General features: G+C 43.7%; 2 protein-coding genes across 2 annotated transcripts; both read left to right on the top strand.

Moving 5' to 3' along the window:
• The first annotated feature begins 1 nt into the window (after window position 1).
• Window positions 2-15,088, top strand: LOC142421358 (uncharacterized). The gene is made up of 31 exons (XM_075526018.1): window positions 2-15; window positions 81-101; window positions 513-586; window positions 684-704; window positions 985-1,005; window positions 2,420-2,440; window positions 2,566-2,586; window positions 3,011-3,031; window positions 4,208-4,228; window positions 4,339-4,359; window positions 4,651-4,671; window positions 5,084-5,104; window positions 5,258-5,278; window positions 5,375-5,395; window positions 5,518-5,538; window positions 5,893-5,913; window positions 6,381-6,401; window positions 6,971-6,991; window positions 7,271-7,291; window positions 7,813-7,833; window positions 8,109-8,129; window positions 8,422-8,445; window positions 9,126-9,146; window positions 11,317-11,337; window positions 11,457-11,477; window positions 11,620-11,640; window positions 11,753-11,773; window positions 12,232-12,252; window positions 12,778-12,798; window positions 12,893-12,913; window positions 13,108-15,088. The coding sequence occupies exons 1-31, from the start codon at window positions 2-4 to the stop codon at window positions 13,617-13,619; spliced, it is 1,191 nt and encodes a 396-aa protein (XP_075382133.1). The 3' UTR covers window positions 13,620-15,088.
• Window positions 15,089-16,929: 1,841 nt separating this feature from the next.
• On the top strand, window positions 16,930-19,970 carry LOC142421398 (E3 ubiquitin-protein ligase TRIM7-like). The gene is made up of 7 exons (XM_075526085.1): window positions 16,930-17,401; window positions 17,839-17,934; window positions 18,018-18,248; window positions 18,381-18,403; window positions 18,814-18,929; window positions 19,104-19,163; window positions 19,456-19,970. The coding sequence occupies exons 1-7, from the start codon at window positions 16,985-16,987 to the stop codon at window positions 19,968-19,970; spliced, it is 1,458 nt and encodes a 485-aa protein (XP_075382200.1). The 5' UTR covers window positions 16,930-16,984.
• The last annotated feature ends 496 nt before the right edge of the window (window positions 19,971-20,466 follow it).

The following is a 20,466-nucleotide window of genomic DNA, read 5'->3' as shown; positions in this document are numbered from 1 at the left end:
AATGGCAGGCTCGAGGTCAGCCAGAGAACAGATTCAAGCAGTCCTTTAACGTGCATCCCGATTTATTTCTCTGTTTTAAGGCGAACTGACAGCAGAGATCGGTAAGTTGTGTCTTTACGTCCCATCCGATATATTTCTGTGTAGCTTCGAGTCACGTTTTAGCTGATTTGCCTGGGGTTTATTCCCTTTCTCTCACCTGTTTTTGAGAAAGCAGGAGGTATATTCATTTTTAACAAGAACTAATATTAAAAAAAAAACCAAACAGCAGTACAGAAAACAGGGGGCTTGCAGGTCGCTCTAGCTAGGAAGGCAATAACAAAGAGAATAAAGGGAATTTCTGAGCCGGAGCCCGGTATGAACAGAGCTGGTGTGAACGCAGGGCAGAGCCTTGGGGGATTGGGGGCTGTTGCGATCCAGCACGTGCAAAGTGCAAGATTTAATCCCCCTCAACAGATACTTAAATTCTGCAAAAATTCCTTTTCCGCTTCTGCTTGTCTCGGCTTCCGTGGTAGATGTTGCGGACGGGGGAGACGTGTCGAGTGGTTGACGCAGAATAGCTTTATTTTCCAAGCAAAGGAAGGGTACGGTACGTACCCAAAAGTAGGGTACGGTGCATCCCTGGAGCTCTGTGAGAAAACCGGTATTTATTTTTCTCTTTTTCTTTTTTTTTTTTTTTGTTTTAGACAGTCTGACTGCAGAGCTTGGTAAGTGATTTCCTTCCTTTTGTGTCATTATTTCACTGTGGGTTTTTAGGGGGAAAGAGGTGGTTATTCCCCCCACACATACATAACCCCACATATGTCCAATCTGAGCTAGAAATAAAGTCAATTAATTAAAAAAAAAAAGGGGGGGGGTAATTTCAAATGATAATCACCAGTAAAATCAGAATTTGGAGGCGGAGGATGATGCGAGGTTCACAAGCGGGACGGATAGCTGGCAAGCACTTACTGACCGTCGGTATTTCCTCTTTCTTTTCTCTTTTAGAGGAACGTGATAGAAAAATCAGTAAGTATCTTTTTTTTTTTTTTTTTTCTTTTCTGGTTGAATGAAAAGCCTCGGGCGATGCCGGATCGCCCCGAGGGCGCCTGTGTGTTTTGGATCCGGTTATTAAGTTATTTTTTAATATGTGGGAAGTTTGGGGTTTGCACCAAGCTGCAGAATTTGGGCTTTTTGGCTGCGTGTTGCCTCTCGAACCGATCTCAAGTACAAAGGCAGCCCCCTCTCCCTTATTTCCATCCATCCGAAGATGCAGGGACTGATTTTTTTTTTTTTTTTTTTTTACCCATAATATAAAGCCGTTGTCAGCAATCCCGCCCCTGGTCTTAATTACCAGCTCGTTGGTCTCATTAGCATCAACGCAGTGCAGTTATAATATAACTCGACCCTGGGGAAAATCAAAGGCAGCGCAAGCCAGCTTTGTGTGCGCGGGGAAATAAAGGTCGATTTAAAGCTCATATTCATTTATTTCTTTCGGTTTAAGGCAAGCTAACATCAGACCTGGGTAAGAAGTTTTATTTCCTTAAAATTAAAATTATCCTTAATTACGCAAAAGTGCTGCCTAGAAAAAAAAAAAAACTTTTAAAAATAGAAGCGTTTGTGTTTTCATCTGCTTTCGGAATGGGTGGCTTATAGGGGGATTTCTTCCGTAACGAACCTTATTTTTAAATATTATATATTTTAAAAATATTATTAAATTAAATATTATTTTTTAACTATTAGTTATAACTAATATTAAAGGGGAAGGTGTCTGTGGCATAAAATTTCTGTCAGGTTTGAGTTTAATGGTGCGAAGACAGAGCGCGGGGGGAGGGGGTGGGCGCAGGAGGAGTCGCTTGGCGTTTCTCTGTATTTATTTGATTATTTTTTGGTTTTTAGGCGAATGCAATGCGAAAATCAGTAAGTACGATTCCTCTTTGGATGGGTGCCGAGGAGCGTAGGTGCCTGCTATTTTAGCTGTGAAAATGGGAGCGGAGAGGGGGTTTCCTGCTGAAAACCTTAAGATTTCTTTTTGTAGATTGAGTAGGGTTCCTAACAGCGTGATTTCAAAGTTTAGTTATCAGCATAAAGGCAATATTGGGGGGAAAAAAGCAATATTCCTGATCTGAGAGCTCTAGGGATGCTACAGACCCAATACGCAGAAAAGAAGGAAATATTTAATAATCATTTTCCTGCTCTTTCTTTTTTCCTCCCCTCCTTTTCTTTCCAGAGGAACGTGATCGAAAAATTAGTAAGTGTCATTCTTCATTGTGCTTTTGGGATAAAAACCCTTTGTTTTGGGGGAGGGGGAGCCTCTCCAATGCCCCGTCCTTGAAAAGTGGCAAATACCCCCCCCCCCCCTCCGTTTCAGCCCAGGTTTCTGCATTTCCTGCAGAGGAAAAAACACCCAAATAAACACAAATATTATTTTTTCTCTTTGCAGCCAAGCTCGCAGCAGAAATACGTAAGTCCTTTTCATCCTTTTTGAAACAAAACTGATGGGTTTAGGCTTAGAAACCTCTTTTCTAGGGTCAATTTTTGTCGCTTTACTTGAACTAATACCTTTTTTTTTTTTTTCTTATTTCACAGGTAGACTCACTGCGCTGCTGGGTAAGTAATTTTTGTACAGAACCTCCTGTGAGAGTTGTTTTAGTTAAATCTTTGCGTGATTTTATGTTGGAGGAACCTCTGGAGGTGCTCGGTCCAACCTCCTGGTGCTCCCCAGGGCTCGTGCCAAGGCGAGAGCACGTTGCTTGGGGCCAGCTTCACCTGGGCATCTCCAGTTTCTCCCCAGACCGAGCCGGGTGTTTCTGATGCCCCTCACAAAAATGTGAACTCGACGCTGTGGATTTTTGAGGGTTCTTTAATAAAATAGAAATAGAAAAATGAGCAAAATCAGCTTTGCAGCAGAAAGCCTTTGAGCTTTGCCTTCAGGACCTGTTGTCCGGGGAGAAGAGGGCGGTGCCATGTAAAAAAAAAAAAACAACAACGAAATAATGCTGGATTTTATCCTTTTTCTTTCTTTTTCATTCAGGGGACCGCGACTCCAGGCTCCGTAAGTGATGGTCTCCTCCTGACGCGTAAGATCTTGGTCTAGAGGTGCAGCTTCCTCCGTGGGCCGGTGTGTTCCCAACAGTCTCCCTCTCCCGGGCACCCCCGTGCTCGGTGTTCCTGAATTCAGCCCCTTGCCCGCTCCTAAACGGATGTGCTGCCAGAACCAGGGGGTTTCCTCGCTATTTTATTATCTTATAATATTATAATTCTTTTATACATAATTATATATAATTATATATATAATTATATACCATTTCTATATTTTATAATATATAATTTATATAAATGTATTTATAAAATTTATGTAAATATATTTATATAAATATACCTATATAATTTTATATATTTATATAAATATATAAAATTATATAAATATATAAAATTATATAAATATATAAAATTATATAAATATATAAAATTATATAAATATATAAATTTTATATATTTATATAATATACAGATGTTATCTATAATTATATATTATATAATAATATACTATAATGTAATACTATAATATAATAGGTAATATAATGTATTATATTATGTACAATTATATACAATACAATTATATTCACTGTTATGTTATATTCACTGTTGTATTATAATAATATAATATATAGTATATTTTTTAATTTTATTTTATACCCTTACATCACTCCTAAATGGATGTATTACCAGGACCAGTGGTTTTCCTCACCATTGTATATTATATTATAATATAGTAGTGAATATAAGGCAATATGTTGTGTTCACTATTACATAATATTATATTATAATAATGAATGTAATACAATATATTGTATTCACTATTACATAATATTATATTACAATCTATTCGCTATTGTATTACAATATATTCACTATTGTATTATAATAATATAATATATTTTTTATTTTATTTTATACTATCTGGCTATACATTTTTATTACTTATTTTATACTATTATACTATACATTACACAGTGGTTTAGAAAATTATATAAGCTTAAACCAGAGAATTATTTACACGGTGTCCAGAGAGGAGAGAGAAACATCTATAAAATAAACTTATATTGAAATAATCTTATATGAAATGATAATATATAATGAACATCTTAAACATCATCTTAAACGTTGATAAACGTCAGTAACTTATAATAAACGTCTATGAAATAAACTTCTCTTTCTCTCTCTTTAGGGAAACTCACTGCAGAGCTTGGTAAGTAATTTTCTTTCCTGCATTACGTGGGGAAAGGGGGAAAGGGCAGCCAGAGGCACCGAAAACTGATCGGTATCTGTTTTTCTTTATTTTATTTTATTTTTTTTTAGCAAAGTGCGATGCAACAATTAGTAAGTGACGCTTCCTCCTCGCACACCTCCGCATGCTCCGGTTGGCGTTTCAGCGGTGAAGGGATGCTGGAATTTCTTAATTAAACTAAATTTGGGGCGTGAGAAGAAATGATCCTTGGGGTTCCAGGGGCTTGGGGGAGCCTGAAACCAAAGTGCCAGGGGAAAAAGGAAAATACGATGGGGGGGAAACCCCCGTGGGAAGAGCTGAGATGGGCTGGAGAGGTGAAGGTTTGACTCGTGTTGCGGCGTTCAGGGAATCTAACGGTAACTAATGTTGTTTTCTGTTTTAAGGAGTATTTACGGTGGAGCTTGGTGAGTCCGTTTCCTTCTTTTTGTGGTTTGTTTTTTTTTTAAATTAAATTTTAAAAATTATTAAATTGCAAAAAAAAGAAATCAAATTGCAAAAAAAGAAATCAAATTACAAAACCAATTATTACGTCGCAAACAAATTCTTAAATTGCGTTTAGAAAAATGCAGGTCTAAAACCAAAACCCCGACGTGTTTCCGCCCGTTTCCCTGGGTTCCGTCTGCCTGGTGACAAACGGCGTCTTCGAGGCAGTAGCAGGGAAACTTAAAACCCCAAAAGAATTAGAAACAGGGGTGGCGGGGGCTAGAACAGACATCGCCCGGTATCCCACACCACGCGGGCAGAGGTAAAGGCGTAACGTGCGAGAGGCAGGAACGGTGAGAAATAACCCGCGGCTGTGTTTGCACTTTTTTTCAGGAGAGCGGCACACCAAGATCGGTGAGTGGGAGTTCCTCTGCCCCCCAGTCTCGGGCTGGATTTCCCAGGAGGAAAGCGGACTCGGAAATCACCGTCCGTTGCCGGTGGATTTACAGGAAAATAAAAAAGCCTTGCCTTAAAACTAATTTATTTTTTCCCCGCTCTTTGTTGCAGGTGAACTTACTGCAGAAGTCGGTAAGTCATTTTCCCGTTAATCTTGATTTGGGGGGGGTGAGAGGCGAGGATAGGCACTCAGCCACGTAACGATCCTTGCTTTCTCTTTATTTTTAGGGGACTGCAACAGAAAACTTCGTAAGTGCCTTTTTTAATTGTGAGAATTAACCCTGAGAGCTTTGTCATCTATTACGTCATCAAGAAAAGACAAACATCATTAAATTCCTGTTTTGTTTTTGGTTTTTTTTCTCTATTTTAAGGGAAACACGCAGCAGAACTTGGTAAGGAATTTCCCTGCTTTGCTCAAAATGGATTTTTTTTTTTTTTTTTGCAGTTATCTCTGCATAGCGGAATCTTTTAAGGGGATAACTTCTATTTTAATCAAGTTTAGCAGTACGTATGCAAAAGCTAAGATAAATATATTGTATAAAATAGATTATATGAGAGAGAGAGAGATTATATGAGAGAGAGAGAGATTATATGAAAGATAAAATAAATATTCCACAAAATGGAATTTCCAAGCAACACTACAGATAGAAAAACAGCTCCAGAATAAACCCTCGGCAGAAGTTGACTTCAATGCCTGTAGAACGCAACTACGGGCTAATTTATTTTTATTTCTCTATCATTTTCAGAGGAACGGGACGTGAAAATCAGTAAGTATCACCCTGCTTTGGCCGGGCTCGATGTTATCCCAGCAGCTCGTTTGCTATTTTTATGGATGAGCTCACAGGCAATGCGAGCTTGTAACTGCTCAGGAGGAAGGGAATAAATATAAAATATCAGCTGCAGAAAGCAACAACCAAATCCGCAGAGCAGAAAAACCCGAGTGACAATATTTGCTTTTTTTGCCAGGTATGGCATTTTCTTTTCTCCCGTAAAAACCCATTTGGACACTCACTGCATCATATTTGGATTTGTGGGGTTGCTTGAGCCTGTTTTTTCACCTGCAAATATGAATTTTGCCGAGGCTAGATGCCTTTTTAAGCAGAAGGTGGCGATGGTAATAAAAAGAATAAACTCATTTAAAGAGCCAAAAAGCTGCATTAATAATAAGGGACATGATGTGAAGACAAAAGCGCTGGTTCCTTCTTATTTATTCCCATTATTTTCTTTCTTTTAGGGGAAAATGAAGCGGAGATAAGTAAGTGTCATTTTCCATACTCCATGTTTTGAGGGGTCTCTTGTTTAACCCAAACGCAGACTGAGCAGTCGGTTTAAAATCCGATATACAGAACAGAAAAAGGCTTTTTTGCTGCAGAAATTCCCTTCGAAAGCCATACACAGGAATACGAAAACCAAGAATTTGCGGCTTGAATGGCCCAGGCTGTTTCAGTTCCTTGCTAAAGAGTAAAAGTGAATGGAAAGGGGAGGAAAAAATAGAAATTACGGTTTTCCCATGGCCCTCTCGTGGGATGGGGTTGGGACTACGCCTTGGACCCCGAATTCCGCTGCTGTCAAATTGGCTTCGGGCTCAGCCAGGGAGCAACCCCAGCGTATCCAAGACCTTTTTTAGCTGTAGTATATATAAAAATTATATTTTATAATATATAGTTATGTATTATTGATTATATAGTATAAATATGTATAGCTTATATCTTATAAACATAGGATTATAACAATACTAATTTTATAAGCCTAAATTGCATAATATGTATAATTCTGGCGTTAAAAAGCTCTGCTTCGAACTAATATCTCTTTCTTTGCTTTAAGGGCGCCTGACGGAGCTGCTCGGTAAGTGCCTTTCCTTACCCTCCCGCTCTATAAATTCAGCGTACAGACGGCGCAGGTGCTGCCCCGGGGGATTTCGTTGCACGGGCGGCTTTTTCAGCCCTTTTGGCAGAAATGCGGCTATGCCGAAGGCAGCTGTAACTCACCAAAATGTAACTTGGGAAGAAAAACCAGCTAGGAAATACAAGAGTGCTGGAGTCAAGGCTTTGGGAGAGGTGCTTCAGTGAAATCCCGCAGAAAAAATGGTAATAACTGGTAATTTTTATTCTTTTCTGTTTGCAGAGGACCGAGATTCGGAAGTTCGTAAGTCTGTTTGTGCGTCTTGGAAGTGAATCCTCCATGGGCAGCGGGATCCCCTAAAATGAGTTGTGCTGGTGCTCACTTTAACGAAAGAAGTATGTTTGATGTAATTATATATATATAATTTACATATATGTAATTATATATATATAAATATATATATATATATATTTGGAGAAAATACTCCATGAAATACATCAGGCATTAGAGGAAAATGTCCTGGAGATCTGATTCTCTATCCTAAATTACTGTAAGAGTTTCTGTTCATTTTTTATTTGCAAGATTTTATCTCGGAGATTTTTTCCTTGCCCTCCATGGAGCGATACGCACAAAATTTTGGAGTCTCCCCCCCCCCGCGAGTGTCCTTGACGCCAAAATGAAAAGCGAAATATCCGTCGTTGCGTGTGCGTTTTTGCTAAGCTGGGTGACTTTCTTCTGCAGAGCTCATAACGTAGGAAAAATCTAAAATTGGGGAAAAGCAGGGATTTATTCATTTCTATTCCTTTTTTTGTTTTCTTTTTTAGGAGAACAGGATGCTGTCATTCGTGAGTGTCATTCTTCTTTTCTGAGAAACGCGATCCCTGGGGATGCTTGGGGGTCACAAGCAGGATGATGTTGCTGCTACTGTTTTGGCTTAGTATTTTGGTGGAAATACCGTAAACTAATTGAATTAAGTAAAAAAAAAAAAAAAATTGAATTAAGAGGCATGAGAGTATCTGCCTGTGTTAGAGGATTTGGTTACCTTGAGTTTTTCCCCCCTCTCGCATCCTTGGGAAGGAAAAGCACTGATCAGAATGAATTTTATTTTCTCCTTTTTAAGGAAAATTGACGGAAGAGCTTGGTAAGCTATTTTTATTCCTTTCACAAAACTGATTTGGGATTTTTTGGTGGGGTCTTTCGTGTTTTCTCCTGACTTGGGTTGGCTGGTTGTATATAGTTTTTGAGATAACTGTAGAAGCGGACGGATAAAGGGCTAGTGCAGACTTTTACAAATAAAACAGTAACAGGTAACCGTGATGTGCAGAAAAAAATAGCAATGGAATAGAAATGAGCTTGTATCCTGATACAAAAACCTGGGGCACAAAAGGAAAATCTGTGTTTCACCTTTTCTTTTTCTCTTTTCTTTTCGTTAGAGGAATTAAAGGATCGGAAAGCTGGTAAGTGATATTTTCCTTCCCCTCTAAAAAATTTAGAAAGTTCAAGGGAGTTTGTAATGATATAATATTTTCTTCATATTTATTCATATATGTGTGTATATATATAAAAGTACCTCTCTGTGTGTGTATATATAAATAAATATGAACACACATATATTGTGTATATATATTTAATTTTTATTAATAATTTTTATTTATTTATTTCTATTTATTATGTTAGATTCCAGACTAAAAATCTAATTTAATTATGGGACTGAAACAAAAACTATAGGAGTCATGATTTTTTATAAAATGCCTTCTAAGTGGTGGGGCATAAAACGCTCGGATGAAGGTGCGTGTCTGGGGCTGGTGATGCCAAATTCATTCTTCTCCTTCCTTTGGCAGATGAATCTTCTGAGGAGCTTGGTAAATCTTCTTTTTTTTTTTCCTTTTAATTTGACAAAAAAGGATGGATCAAGTTCTGTGATAGAAATCTTGTTATGTGCGTGTTAGGTTGATGTGGCTGGATTTTTTTTTTTCTTTTTTAAAAAAAATGGTGTTTAATATAAGTCGCAAACTCATTTCAAATCATAGTAACGAATGCAATTAATACCTGGAAGAGGGGTGCTGCTAAAATGATAGAGGCTAACAAGAATTCTCATTTTTTTTAATCTTTTTTCTCCTCTTTTTTTTGCTCCCAGAGGAGAGTGATCTAGAAAGGGGTAAGCATCATTTTCCTTCCTGCCAAGGCAGGAAAACCTTTTGATTTGAAGGAATCCCCTTTAAGCATGTGATAAAAAACTTCTATTTTTTCCTCTTTTAAGACGAACTCGCCGAAGGACTTGGTAAGTCCTTTCCTTCCTTTGCCAGCAGGAAACACCCAACGTTTATTTTCAGGTTTTTTGTTGAATTTGAGGTTGATCGGAAGCTTTGTGGTCTGTTACCACAACAAATAAATGAAGCTAACGTCAGCAAAGTTTAATACTGAAAAATTTAAAAAGGAACGGAATTTTACATCATCATCAGAAGCAGCTTTTTACATTTCTCCACAATTTAACGTGAGAACTGCAAAACTGGAGGAAATTTGGGTCTTCGAATAGCGAAGAAGATAGATAATAGTAGAGAAGGAGAAAGTATCTGGGAATAAACAGATTCTAATGGAAATCCATGTTTTTCTCTCTCTCTCAAGATGAAGTCACTGAAGAACTTGGTACGTGATTTTATTTTTTTTTCTTTTTAACCTTTAACAAAAGCTTTTCTAAGGCTTTCTGAGTGTTCTTTGTTGCCCAGATATTAACTTTAACATATCAAGAAATAGAGGCTTAGATAGAGGGAAATGAGGGCCCACAGAAAATGAAATTTCAAATAATAAATGACCAGTAAGACGACGGTGTTTGGGGAAGAGTCCTGGCTCTGATCTAACACCAACAGATACTTTTAAATTATTTTAATCTTGTTTTTCTTCCTTGTTTTTAGGGGAGCGTGATAAAAAAATAGGTGGGTTTTGTTCGCATTTCCCGGGTCCTTTTGGGCGTATTTGGGTGCTCTGAACGGGTTCGGAGCGGAGGGATGCCGGCTGTCTTACCCCAATCCCCAGAACAGCCGAGGGAGCTGCTTTTCCACCCCTGAATACCAAATTCCCGTACGGTTGTTCAAATATCGGGAGAGTCCGTGAGATTTCTGTTGAGATCTCGTATTCTTTCAGCCCTCCCGAGGTCCCAGTTGAGCAAAGAAATCCTAATTATTTCATTTATTTCTTTCCTTTAAGAGGAAATCACTGAAGAGCTTGGTAAGTCATTTCTCTGTCTCTCTCTCCTTCCTCCCGTATTTTTTTTTTCCTCCCGTATTTTTTTTTTCCTCCCGTATTTTTTTTTTCCTCCCGTATTTTTTTTTTTCCTCCCGTATTTTTTTTTTTCCTCCCGTATTTTTTTTTTTTCCTCCCTGTTATTCTTTTACATTGGTTTGAGTTTTGTGTTTTCTTTTTCATCTCAATTTAGAAAAAAAAAAATGGGTAAAGTAAAAAGAACAACAATAACCAACAGTGGAGAGTTGCGGGGAAATTGTCAAGTTGCGATTTGTAGGTGATGCAAAACCACAAAAAATTATGGGGGACGCTTTTAAGATCTTATTTTTTCCTTTTTTTCCCCCCTTTTTCAGCGGAACGGACTGCACAGATCGGTAAGCGTTGTTCTCTCTGTGAGCCTCCTGCCGTTAACAGGACAGGAAGGCGTGTGAGGGTGCGAATACTGCTCTGAAATAGAGGTCTTCTCCTTTAATACCAGAGCAAAGGGCTGTTCAAAACCACCGCATCCTTGGATGCTACTTGTTTGCTTCTCTCCGTTCTCCCCGGGCAGCCCCAATGCCCTTCTGTGTTACGTTTGGGGTAATAAGGAGTTATTTTGGGTTGGTTTTCTGTTGCCGAGGGCTCTCTTCAATTCGGTGAGAATTGAATATACTGAGAGCAATTCAGATGAAAAATCCGTAAACGTGTTCTTGAAGAGAAGCGTAGAACCCCCCAGCAAACCATTTAGTGCGTATCTGTAGGGAAAAAATATTCATAATTAAAACCAGTTTTCCTTTCACTCTTTCTAGGTGAACTCACTACACAGCTGGGTAAGTCCTTTATTAAAAAAAAAAAATCAAATTTGTGCAAATATCGTGTTTCTATTTAGTTTGGGTTTTGGTAGGAGCAAGTCATGACCTTTGCTTTAAGATTAGGAAAGTCAATTAGGGGGTGGGTTAATCTAGATAAAATTAGAGGCAAATTGCAATTATAATTCTCTATATGGAATGGAAAAACATCAGATTTATCTCTAGACGATGAACACACACAGCAATACTTAGGAATAACTTTTTTTTTTTCCCTTTTCCTTTCTATTTTTCCTTCTTTAGGAGAACGTGATACCAAAATCGGTACGTGTCCATCTCCTTCCCGAATCCCATGGAACTCAGCGCATGGAATCATGACTTTTACTTTAATTATAATAATGATAATAATGAAAACCAGTATTTTTTTTTTTTCTTCTCTTAAGATGAACTATCTGCAGAAATCGGTGAGTGTTTTTCTCTGCTTCCCAACAAAACAAATACACGCAGTTTATGGTCTGTATTTTGGTATTATTTTTTATATGAAGGACAATAGATTACAACGACTGATTTTTTTTTTTTTTCTTTTTCTTGTTTTCCTTTATTTAGAAAAACGTGATAGAAAAATTGGTGAGTAGCAGACTTCTTCCCGAGACATGAACTTTGGGTGTTTGTAAGATCCGCCTGCTCACCTGGGTGTGAATCGTAATGGAAATCCTTCCTTTTTTTTCTCTCTTTTCAGATGAACTCACTGCAGAGCTTGGTGAGTCACTCTGCCTGCAGGAAGGAAAGATACACCAGGCTGTGTTTGTCTCCTATATATTTATTTTTTATTTCTTACGCTTTTTCCCGAGCTGCCTTGGGGAATTTTATGGAAACCTGGGCCAGTGGGGATAAAGTCGAAAGATGCATGCATTGTCATTATAGTTATATATATAATAATTATAGTTATATAATAATTAATATATGTTTTATATACACCTATAGTTGTAATGCATGCAATCTATAATAATTAGATAATGATATATATAATGATTGTGTCATTGCATATTACTATTTTGTATATAGTAATATATTATTAATACAGTTATAACAATGCAAACAATAATCACTAGGCACAGAAATATATTTTTGCTTTGGGAGCCGAGAAAGTCTTAGAAAGTCATCACGCAAAAAGGAAGAGAAATGCGCAATAACCCTTCCTATCGTTTCTCTTTTCAGAGGAATACAAAGCAAAAATGCGTGAGTGTCCTTTTCCTCGCCTTCTGGAGCAGTGAAGCGCGTGTGAGGTTTTAGGGGCATTTTTGGAGTAGGTGAGCCGTGAGATTTTTGTCTGTGTGACCCCCGTGGGCTTCAGCGTCGCAGGGATCACCCGCAAAAGCTGAAAATATTGGTCATGACTTTCCAGGGCACCCATGCACCTTCCTTCCCCCGCAAACTATACGAGCAATGCCCTCTAATTGTACCTGAAATTCCTGGTGTGACCTATCACGGCTTTTTTTCTGCGCGGCAACTTCTGCCTGTGGTTTAGTTTTGAAGCATCTGGGTTGGGTTTTTTTCTGAGGTTTAATCTAAATGACAATTCACGTTACAGACGCAAGTCTCGGTGAGGTCTTATTTTGCAACAGTTTAATCTCATGCTAGGGGAAAAAAAAAAAACCAACACTTTTTTGGGGGAAGGAAGGAAATAAAAAATTAGCATGAACTGGAGGCATTTGGAATTGAAAAACCGCCATTAAAACTACTTAATATTTTTTTTCTTTTAAGGAAAATGCATCGAAGAGCACAGTAAGTGCGTTTTTCTCCATTCTACAAATACAACTTTTGCTTTTGAATTTAAATTTACATCACTGTTAACTTATCTTTTATTGTGCATTTTTAGGGAAAGAGGAAGAAAAAATGGGTAAGTAGTTCGGTACTCTGGTTTGCCGAATGACGTCCTGTAGGTGCGCAGGGAAAGTCGCGCGAATTATCGAGCCTCGAACTACGGAAGGACAAAACACCCTATTAGATTTCCAAGAAGACACCAGTCTCTGGGCGAAAGGCAGGTTAAATAAGTTTAATTCTCTTTCTCACCCTCTTTTTCCTCTTCCACAGTAAACGTGACGCTGGACCCGGAGACAGCCCACCCCCGCCTCATCCTCTCCAAGGATCAGAAGAGCGTGAGATGGGAATACATGCTGCAGGAGTCTCCCGACAGCCCCGAGCGGTTTGATGCCGATCCTTGCGTGCTGGGTTGCGAAGTCTTCACCTCCGGGAGACACTACTGGGTGGTGGATCTAGAAGAAGGACAGTACTGCGCCGTTGGGGTCAGCAAAGAGTCTCTGCAGAGGAAGGGACCCATCAGCTTTAATCCCGAGGAAGGGATCTGGGCGGTGCAGCAATGGGGATTTAAGAACCGTGCCCTCACCTCCCCTCCAACCCTCCTTAACCTGCCGCGGGTCCCCAGAAAGATCCGGATCTCTCTAGACTACGAATGGGGAGAGGTGGCGTTTTTTGACGTTGAGAACAAAATACCAATCTTCACTTTTCCTCCGGCTTCCTTTGCCGGGGAGCGGATCCGGCCGTGGTTCTGGGTGGAGCTGGGCTCGCTCTCTCTGGTCCGGTGACCCTTGCATTCCTCCTGGCGCGGAGAGCTCGGCGCCGGTGGTGAGCAGGTGGCTTGAGGGGCAGGAGTGGTGGTAGAAGCACCTTACTCCATCAGGACACCCAACAGCTAGGTGCTTAAGAGCAGCAGGATAGAGACCAGGACAGAAATGCTCTTGGGAAGAGCAGCGTCAAACCTCATTCTCCCCCGTTCCCAATCGAGTGCTCCAACCATCATCGTGCAAAGGAAAGGCAGCCCATCCTGCACGTCCTCAACATAAGGTGGCAGAAGGTCCGCCCGGCCTCAGCCCTTGGCCCAGTATCTCATAGTTGCAGTTCCAGCGTTCAGGAACATCAAATGACCTACAGAGAGATGTAGGCTCCTCCTTTGGTTGATGGAAAGAGGTGGGCACCAGGGTAAGTCACTGTTCACGCTACCTGCATCACCCGAGTGGGAGTCCAGGCACCCACCAGCATTTTCTTCTCATCAGTTGGTGGTTGACGTGTAGATTTCAACTATTTGAGCCACTTTTATAGTAGGCAGAGGAAAATAAGCACTTCTGGTGGGCAACTCATCTCATCCAGACATAGACATCAAAATAGGACAGGCAAATCATGCTTTCCATGTGCCTATCTCTCTTCATCAACTGTTGGAGGACTCTCTTCATCAACTGTTGGAGGACTCTCTTCATCAACTGTTGAAGAAGTCTACACTTGGAAGAGGTTATCAACTTGAGAATTCAGGTCCTTTGCCCTTGGCCAGAGAAGGGACGTGGCAAACCCTCCGTGACTCTCCTCGCAGCTCCGAGGCGCCTGGTCAACGCTGTCAGCTTAGTGCACCAACATCTCCACAGGTTTCCTCCCCAAACGCTCCAGCCACTGTGCTGCTGGTCAAGGCATTGCTCCTGTAATCCTTTATACCAGAGCTGGATGCAGCCATATCCTCCGGCAGGACTAAATTTGACTCAAATCTGGCCTGGGCAGATGATCTTATTCCAGCTGGGTTAGCCAGAGTCCATGAGTTTAGCTCAGCTTTTGGGAGAAGAGATAAGCCTGGATTCAAGACCAAGCTGGCATGATGCCCTCAGGTGAAAGTTGAGGTGCCAAACATCCAGCCCAGACGGATTAAAGGTTTGAAGAGGCTCACACCAGCGTGGAGCTCCGCATCGCGTTGCCGTAAATCTTCCAGTGAGGTACTGGGAGCTCTAAAACTAGATTCACGGAAGGGGTCAAGCCAGTGTTTGAGATCAGCATGGGGCCAGCCGTGCTGGAAGGCGGGTGATTAGGGACGTCACTGAAGCCACTGGAGGGGGTGGACACCATGGTCTTCACCTTTCATGACATCTCACTGCACTTTAATAGCACCAATGAATTTCTCTTTAATCCCTGCTTGTTCTTAGCCACCTGTAAAACCTTAAATCTTGTCTTTTGCCCCACCATGGGATGGCCAACTGGTAGTTCCCATCTGACAATAAATCACTTGAGACACTCCTGAGAATTTGATTTCTTTTTCCGACTGGTTCAATGTGGAGCCCTCCTTGAAGCATCTTGCCCCACTTACCCTCCTAAAACTGGGGGACATTTGAGGTGGATCCCACTTTGTGGCCCCATCAGGGAGGGATGCTGTCATCTCCCACCCACGAGCAACGGCCAGAGCATCTCGGGGTCTCAGCCCTGTGGGTTTGGGTTTTTCTTCCTGCGGTTTATTGGGCCAGAAACCTTCATTATTGCCCTTTTTGTGGTGGCACTGGCGTAGGGTAGGCAGGAGGAGACCCAAGCAGGGGGAAGAGGGCGGGGAGGGACAGACCATACGTTACTATATTAGCTAAGGAAGCACGCTTGCTGGTAGCAGCTCAAAATACCATTCCTTCTGTCAGCAGACAGAAATTGGGGGGGGAATATATAATAATATAATAATTAAAAAAAAAAAAAAATCCTCTTTTTGAAGTAACTATCAATGTGGGAAACACCACAGAGGAGAAACCTTCCTCCCTTCCTCCATGCTGGCAATCGCCACCAGCGACTTTGAAGCCCACGTTTCTAAAGCTGGTTTTGCTATAATTAAACATTGCAATGGGGAAGGTGTTCCCGTGCTGCTTGTAACCCATGACAGAGGCTGGACACAAGATGAAAAAGCTGCCCCGCTCTTTATTTAAAGCAGTTGGATCACCACCGTGCTTATTTTTTGCCCTGGTGATGGCCAAGGCGGGTGGTGAGCCCCTGGGAGGTGGCCGTGCTTGGATGGTCCCCGTGTTGCGTGGTGGCAGGTCGCCCCATCTTGCCCGATAGCCAAAGATATTTTATCCTATAGCTGAAAATGATGAAGTATTTTCAATCCAAGCTTTATCTCGGATTGAAAAAAATCCGAGTTGGGGACAGTGATCCGCAGAGGGAGGTAAATGAGCCTGTCCCTGGCAGGGAGGCACCAGGCAGTGCATTCCTCTCCATGTTTCCTTAAATAGGGCTGATATTTTCCCTCGAACCTCCATGTGATCTGACTCTGAGCTCGAACAGCCCGGGGGTGGCTGGAGAGGAGCCCCGGGGACTAAATCACCCCACGCTTTAAAAAAAATAAAAAAATAAAAAAAAAAAATCTGCAAAGACCTTGTGCTGCTGCCTAATGGGTAAGTGTCTCTTTTTGGGATGGTTGGGGACGTCCCGGCGAAGGCAACCGGCAGTGTCCTGGCCACCCTGGCACTGCCGAGATGTTTTCCCAAGTATAAAGATGAAGGGCCGTTAAATTTGGGGGTGCTGTGGTCTGTCCGTACGGTGCAAGCTGTCAAGAGGGGGTTGTGTTGCTGAGCGTGCTTCGGGCACGCTTTCAGGCTCTGCGTCTGCTGTGTAAATAAATTAAAATCGGTTCCCGGTAAAGGGAAAGCAGCAAGAAGACATAAAAGACGCTTTCCAGCGCGGTTTCTGAGCACACGTGCACCGTTGGAAGGTTTTCGCTTTGGCAAGTGCACCCTAAGGCTTCGGTCCGTGCTTTGAAGGGTGGAGAGCGGATGTGGGGGGCCACCAGGTCGTGTACCAGCAAGGGAGCAGGTTAGAGCCTGAGCTTTGGGGACGAAATGCCAGTTCCCACCAGGTGGGAAGGTTGACTCCTTCTCTTTTGGCCATCCCAGGAGTAGAGATGCCAACCTGAGATGTCAACACCCATGGTGCAGACTTATATGTGGGCGAGACAAACCTCGATGCCCAAGAGATGAACGTTAAAGTCCAAGCCCTGCTAGAGGGCAATTCGTCCCTTCCTAAAATTAACATCTAAAAGAGATTAGAGCTGCTCTCCGCTGCTCCTCCTTCCTCCACCCATGCTGAGACCTTTTATATGTTCGCTCCGCTGCAGGCAGCAAGGGGACGAGGAACAAGAAAGGCTGGAGAAGCTGCTGCCATGGCCTCCGGTTCATCTAGAGCAAGGGAAGGAGGAGAAGAAAGCACCCACCACACCGTCCTGCAGCATCGGGCAGATCCTGGGTGCCTGGGCTGTGACCCCACCGGCTGCGGAGCCGGCACAGCCCGATCCTGGCCGGAGCGAGGAAGGCTTGGAGATGCCGAGGCAGTTGACCACCGAAGCCGGCTCAGGAAAGGGAATTTCCAGCCAAAACTGCATTTGGAGCATTTAGAGGAGAAGCTGAAGCTCTTGGGTCTGGAAGGAGGCAGGGAGGAGAAGGAGCGTCTCTGCTCCTGGCGCAAGAGGACGTTCACCTTCAAGGGTGATGCAAAAGCATCTGGCTCCAGCCGTGATGGACCAAGGGCTTGCGGAGGTCCCACTACAGCCTACGTAGAGGAATCTGCCCAAGAGGACAAGGTCAGGTCCATGACCAAGCTTGGGTTATTCCTTGTCTGAAATTTTTCTGACCACCTTAAGGGATGCTGTAGTTTCTTTGAGCTTCTCAGGGTCACAGGCTTCAAGCCAGCTGGAAGTTCTCTATAATTGTTTTTTCCACCGAGAAAACAAATAAATGGAAATAACTGGGGAGAGCTAGGAAAAAAAAAAAAAACAAACCAACAGTCAACTCTTTTAGTTTGGCTAAAAAGATGAAAATATTAATTTTCAGACTAAACCCTTTGCCCCAAATCAGTCAACAGGTATTTTCCGATTTATTTCATGTGAGGATGAAACTGGCTCCTCTGTCCTCCCATGTCGTCTCCATCCTCGTGCCCCTGCTGCGATTTTTTTTCCCAAAGGGCGGGGGGAGTGTTTCCAAGCATCCCATCTCTTCCAAACCATTTTTCTTCTTCCAGAAGCAAATACACAGTGACCTGGAGAAGCTCAAGAAACAAAGGGAAGAGATTTTGGAATTGAAAATAAGTGGAGAGAGGCGATGCCAGGACTATTTGGTAAGTAGCTGTTGCCATCACCCAGAAAAAATAGAGGTGTTGGACCGGTATGGTCCATGGCGTTGCCTTTTCATGTCCTGCAGACGCAGACGGAGGTCGAGAGACAGAAGATTGTGTCCGAATTTCAGCAGCTGCGCCGGTTTCTGAAGGAGCAGGAGCTTGTCCTCCTGGCCCGGCTGGGAGAGCTGGACAGAGAGATGATGAGGAGGCAGGAGGAAGAGGAGACCAAGATGTCAGGGGAGATTTCGCTCCTCGACATCCTGATCTGCGAGATGGAGAAGATGCTTGAGCAACCTGCGAGCAGATTCCTGCAGGTTGGATGCTCTACGGGGCAAGATGGGAGAGGGTCTGCACACAGCATCGCCTCGGCTGGAGTCTTCCCCCAATTTTGGGATGGGAGACTGAGGCTTTTCTTTTTTTTTTTTTTCTCTCTCTCTCTATTCCAGGATGCCCGAAGCACTGTGGACAGGTACGTGCTCTTCCACCACCCACGTCCCAACGGTGGGGGAAGGCTCGCAGGCAGCATCCCCATGGTTTCTGGAACAGAGATGGAAATTTTGGCAGTTCAGGCAGGGCTTGAAGTGAGGCTTGGAGAGGTGTGGAGACAAAAAGGTGCCCCTGAACCCCAGTGTGGGGACGCCATGAGAGAAAGCACCCTAAGACCGGAGGTCCTCTTGCCCATCAGGGCAACGGGGACCCAAGTGTCCTCCTGTACAGAGCTGGCTGGCATCTCTGAGCCTGGCACAGAGGGATGTTTTGGGGACAGCCAGCTCGCCCACCATCCCCAAGTCACCCAGGGGGCAGGGGGAGGAGGGATGGTCCCGGCATCTTGTGCTATCATGACGAGTCCCATGTCTAAGGGGAAAGGTTTGCATCCAGGTGGGAGATGGGCAGCGCTCGGAGGATGATGGAGACCTTCTCTGACCTGGAGCGGAGGCTCCGTGTCGTTTCTCGACAAAACGATGTCCTCAGAGAGACGCTGGGGAGATTTCAAGGTACTGTGGGGCATGACTGGCTCGATGGGGGGGTTATCCCCCCCATTATGGGAGGGGGCAGCTCTGCCTGCTGCTGTTTTTCCTGTTTTCCCAGGAAAAACACGCCAGGGGCAAGGGCGAGCAGGCTTACCAACCGGAGAGCGTGATGTCCAACCTTTGTTCTTCATCCCCTAGACATTTTGCCGTCTAAACTGGAGAAAGAGCAAGGACCATCTCTAGGAGGAGACGGAAAAGGTGAGGCTCCTTGCACGAGCAGCTGCAAGTAATTTTTAGCCGAAATAGTGCTTGAAATGGCTGGGAAATGATGAGTTGAGCTCGCTTTGGGGTTCCTGACGGTACAGAGGAGCTCTGCCCAGTCCTCCAGCATGAGGCAAGGCTTTCCCAAGCAGGAAGACATGGAGATGTCTCTGCTCCCAGGCCCAGGAACTAGGCAGATGCGTGATGCTGGGGTTTGTCCCAGCTGGAGTAGGGCGCTTTGGGGGGTGATGTCCTCCTCCAGCACCGCTTTCTTCTCCATCCCTGGCAGCATTCGTGACTTTGGATCCTGACACTGCCAACGCCCAGCTCCTCCTGTCCCGGGACCGGCGGGGGGTGAGATGGACGGATGCAGGGCAGGATTTGCCCACCACCCCCCAGCGATTCGATGCCTCCTGCTGCGTGCTGGGCTGCCGGGGCTTCACCGCAGGGAGACACGGCTGGGAGGTGGAGGTGGCCGGAGGAAGAACCTGGGCCCTGGGGGTGGCCCGACGCTCCCTTCCGAGGAAGGGCTGGCTTGAGTTTCGGCCGGAGAAGGGGATCTGGGCGATGGGGCGGTGCGGGAATCGGTACCGCGCCTTCACTTCCCCCATCACCACCTTCCTCGCCACTGGGGAAACTGGGAGGGTGCGGGTAGCTCTGGACTATGAAGGGGGGCAAGTGGCTTTTTACCTTGCCGAGCATCAGCCCCCCATCTTTACGTTCCAAAAAGCCTCGTTCGGGGGGGAGAGCATCTTCCCTTTCTTCTGGGTGGGGAGAGGCTCCCACCTCCGCCTCTGCCCGTGAGCTTTCCCTGCCCTCGCCCAGTCCAGCTCTGGAGTGCACCTTTTTCCTAATTTTTTTTTTTTTATGATGTTGCAAGAGAATCCCTTCTAGCAGAATTTGCTCAAAAAAAAAAAACCAAACCAACCAAAAATCGGAATTTTCTTTCCTTGTTTAATGTTGGCCGCCCGCTCCTGGGGCTGTGGGAAGGGCCAAGCTCTGGGCTGGCTCCAGGCAGGGAGTGGGATCTTGTCCCCCCCCTCTTTTCCCTAGGGAAAAGCGGGACTTTTCCCTGCTCCATCCTTCTTGGCGAGGATGTGCTGCAGCCCCTGCAAGAGAGCAGAGGGAGCTGGGGTGGAAATGCAGGAGCCCCACCATTCCTTAGAGCCAGCCACCGCATGGAGCAAGAAGAGGGGTGCAGGTATTTGCCCCCCCCCCCAAAACCCCGTAGGGGACCCGGGTGCCAGCATCCTTCTCGGAGCAGATCTGGGAGCCTTTCCCCAGGCTGGAGCTGCCGTTG

This window comes from Mycteria americana, chromosome 29, assembly GCF_035582795.1.
Source record: "Mycteria americana isolate JAX WOST 10 ecotype Jacksonville Zoo and Gardens chromosome 29, USCA_MyAme_1.0, whole genome shotgun sequence".
Taxonomy (NCBI): Eukaryota; Metazoa; Chordata; class Aves; order Ciconiiformes; family Ciconiidae; genus Mycteria; species Mycteria americana.
Note: the sequence above shows the minus strand (reverse complement) of the source record. Positions and strands in the feature narration are given on the sequence as shown.

Bases quoted from the DNA above. Each gene is read 5' to 3' on its own strand.
- LOC142421398 (XM_075526085.1), top strand. From the start codon at position 16,985: ATGGCCTCCGGTTCATCTAGAGCAAGGGAAGGAGGAGAAGAAAGCACC. The intron at 18,249-18,380 runs GTTGGATGCTCT...TCTCTATTCCAG, and splicing joins CTGCGAGCAGATTCCTGCAG to GATGCCCGAAGCACTGTGGA. The intron at 19,164-19,455 runs GTGAGGCTCCTT...CATCCCTGGCAG, and splicing joins TCTAGGAGGAGACGGAAAAG to CATTCGTGACTTTGGATCCT.
- LOC142421358 (XM_075526018.1), top strand. The intron at 5,539-5,892 runs GTAAGGAATTTC...TATCATTTTCAG, and splicing joins GAAACACGCAGCAGAACTTG to AGGAACGGGACGTGAAAATC. The intron at 12,799-12,892 runs GTAAGTGCGTTT...GTGCATTTTTAG, and splicing joins AAAATGCATCGAAGAGCACA to GGAAAGAGGAAGAAAAAATG.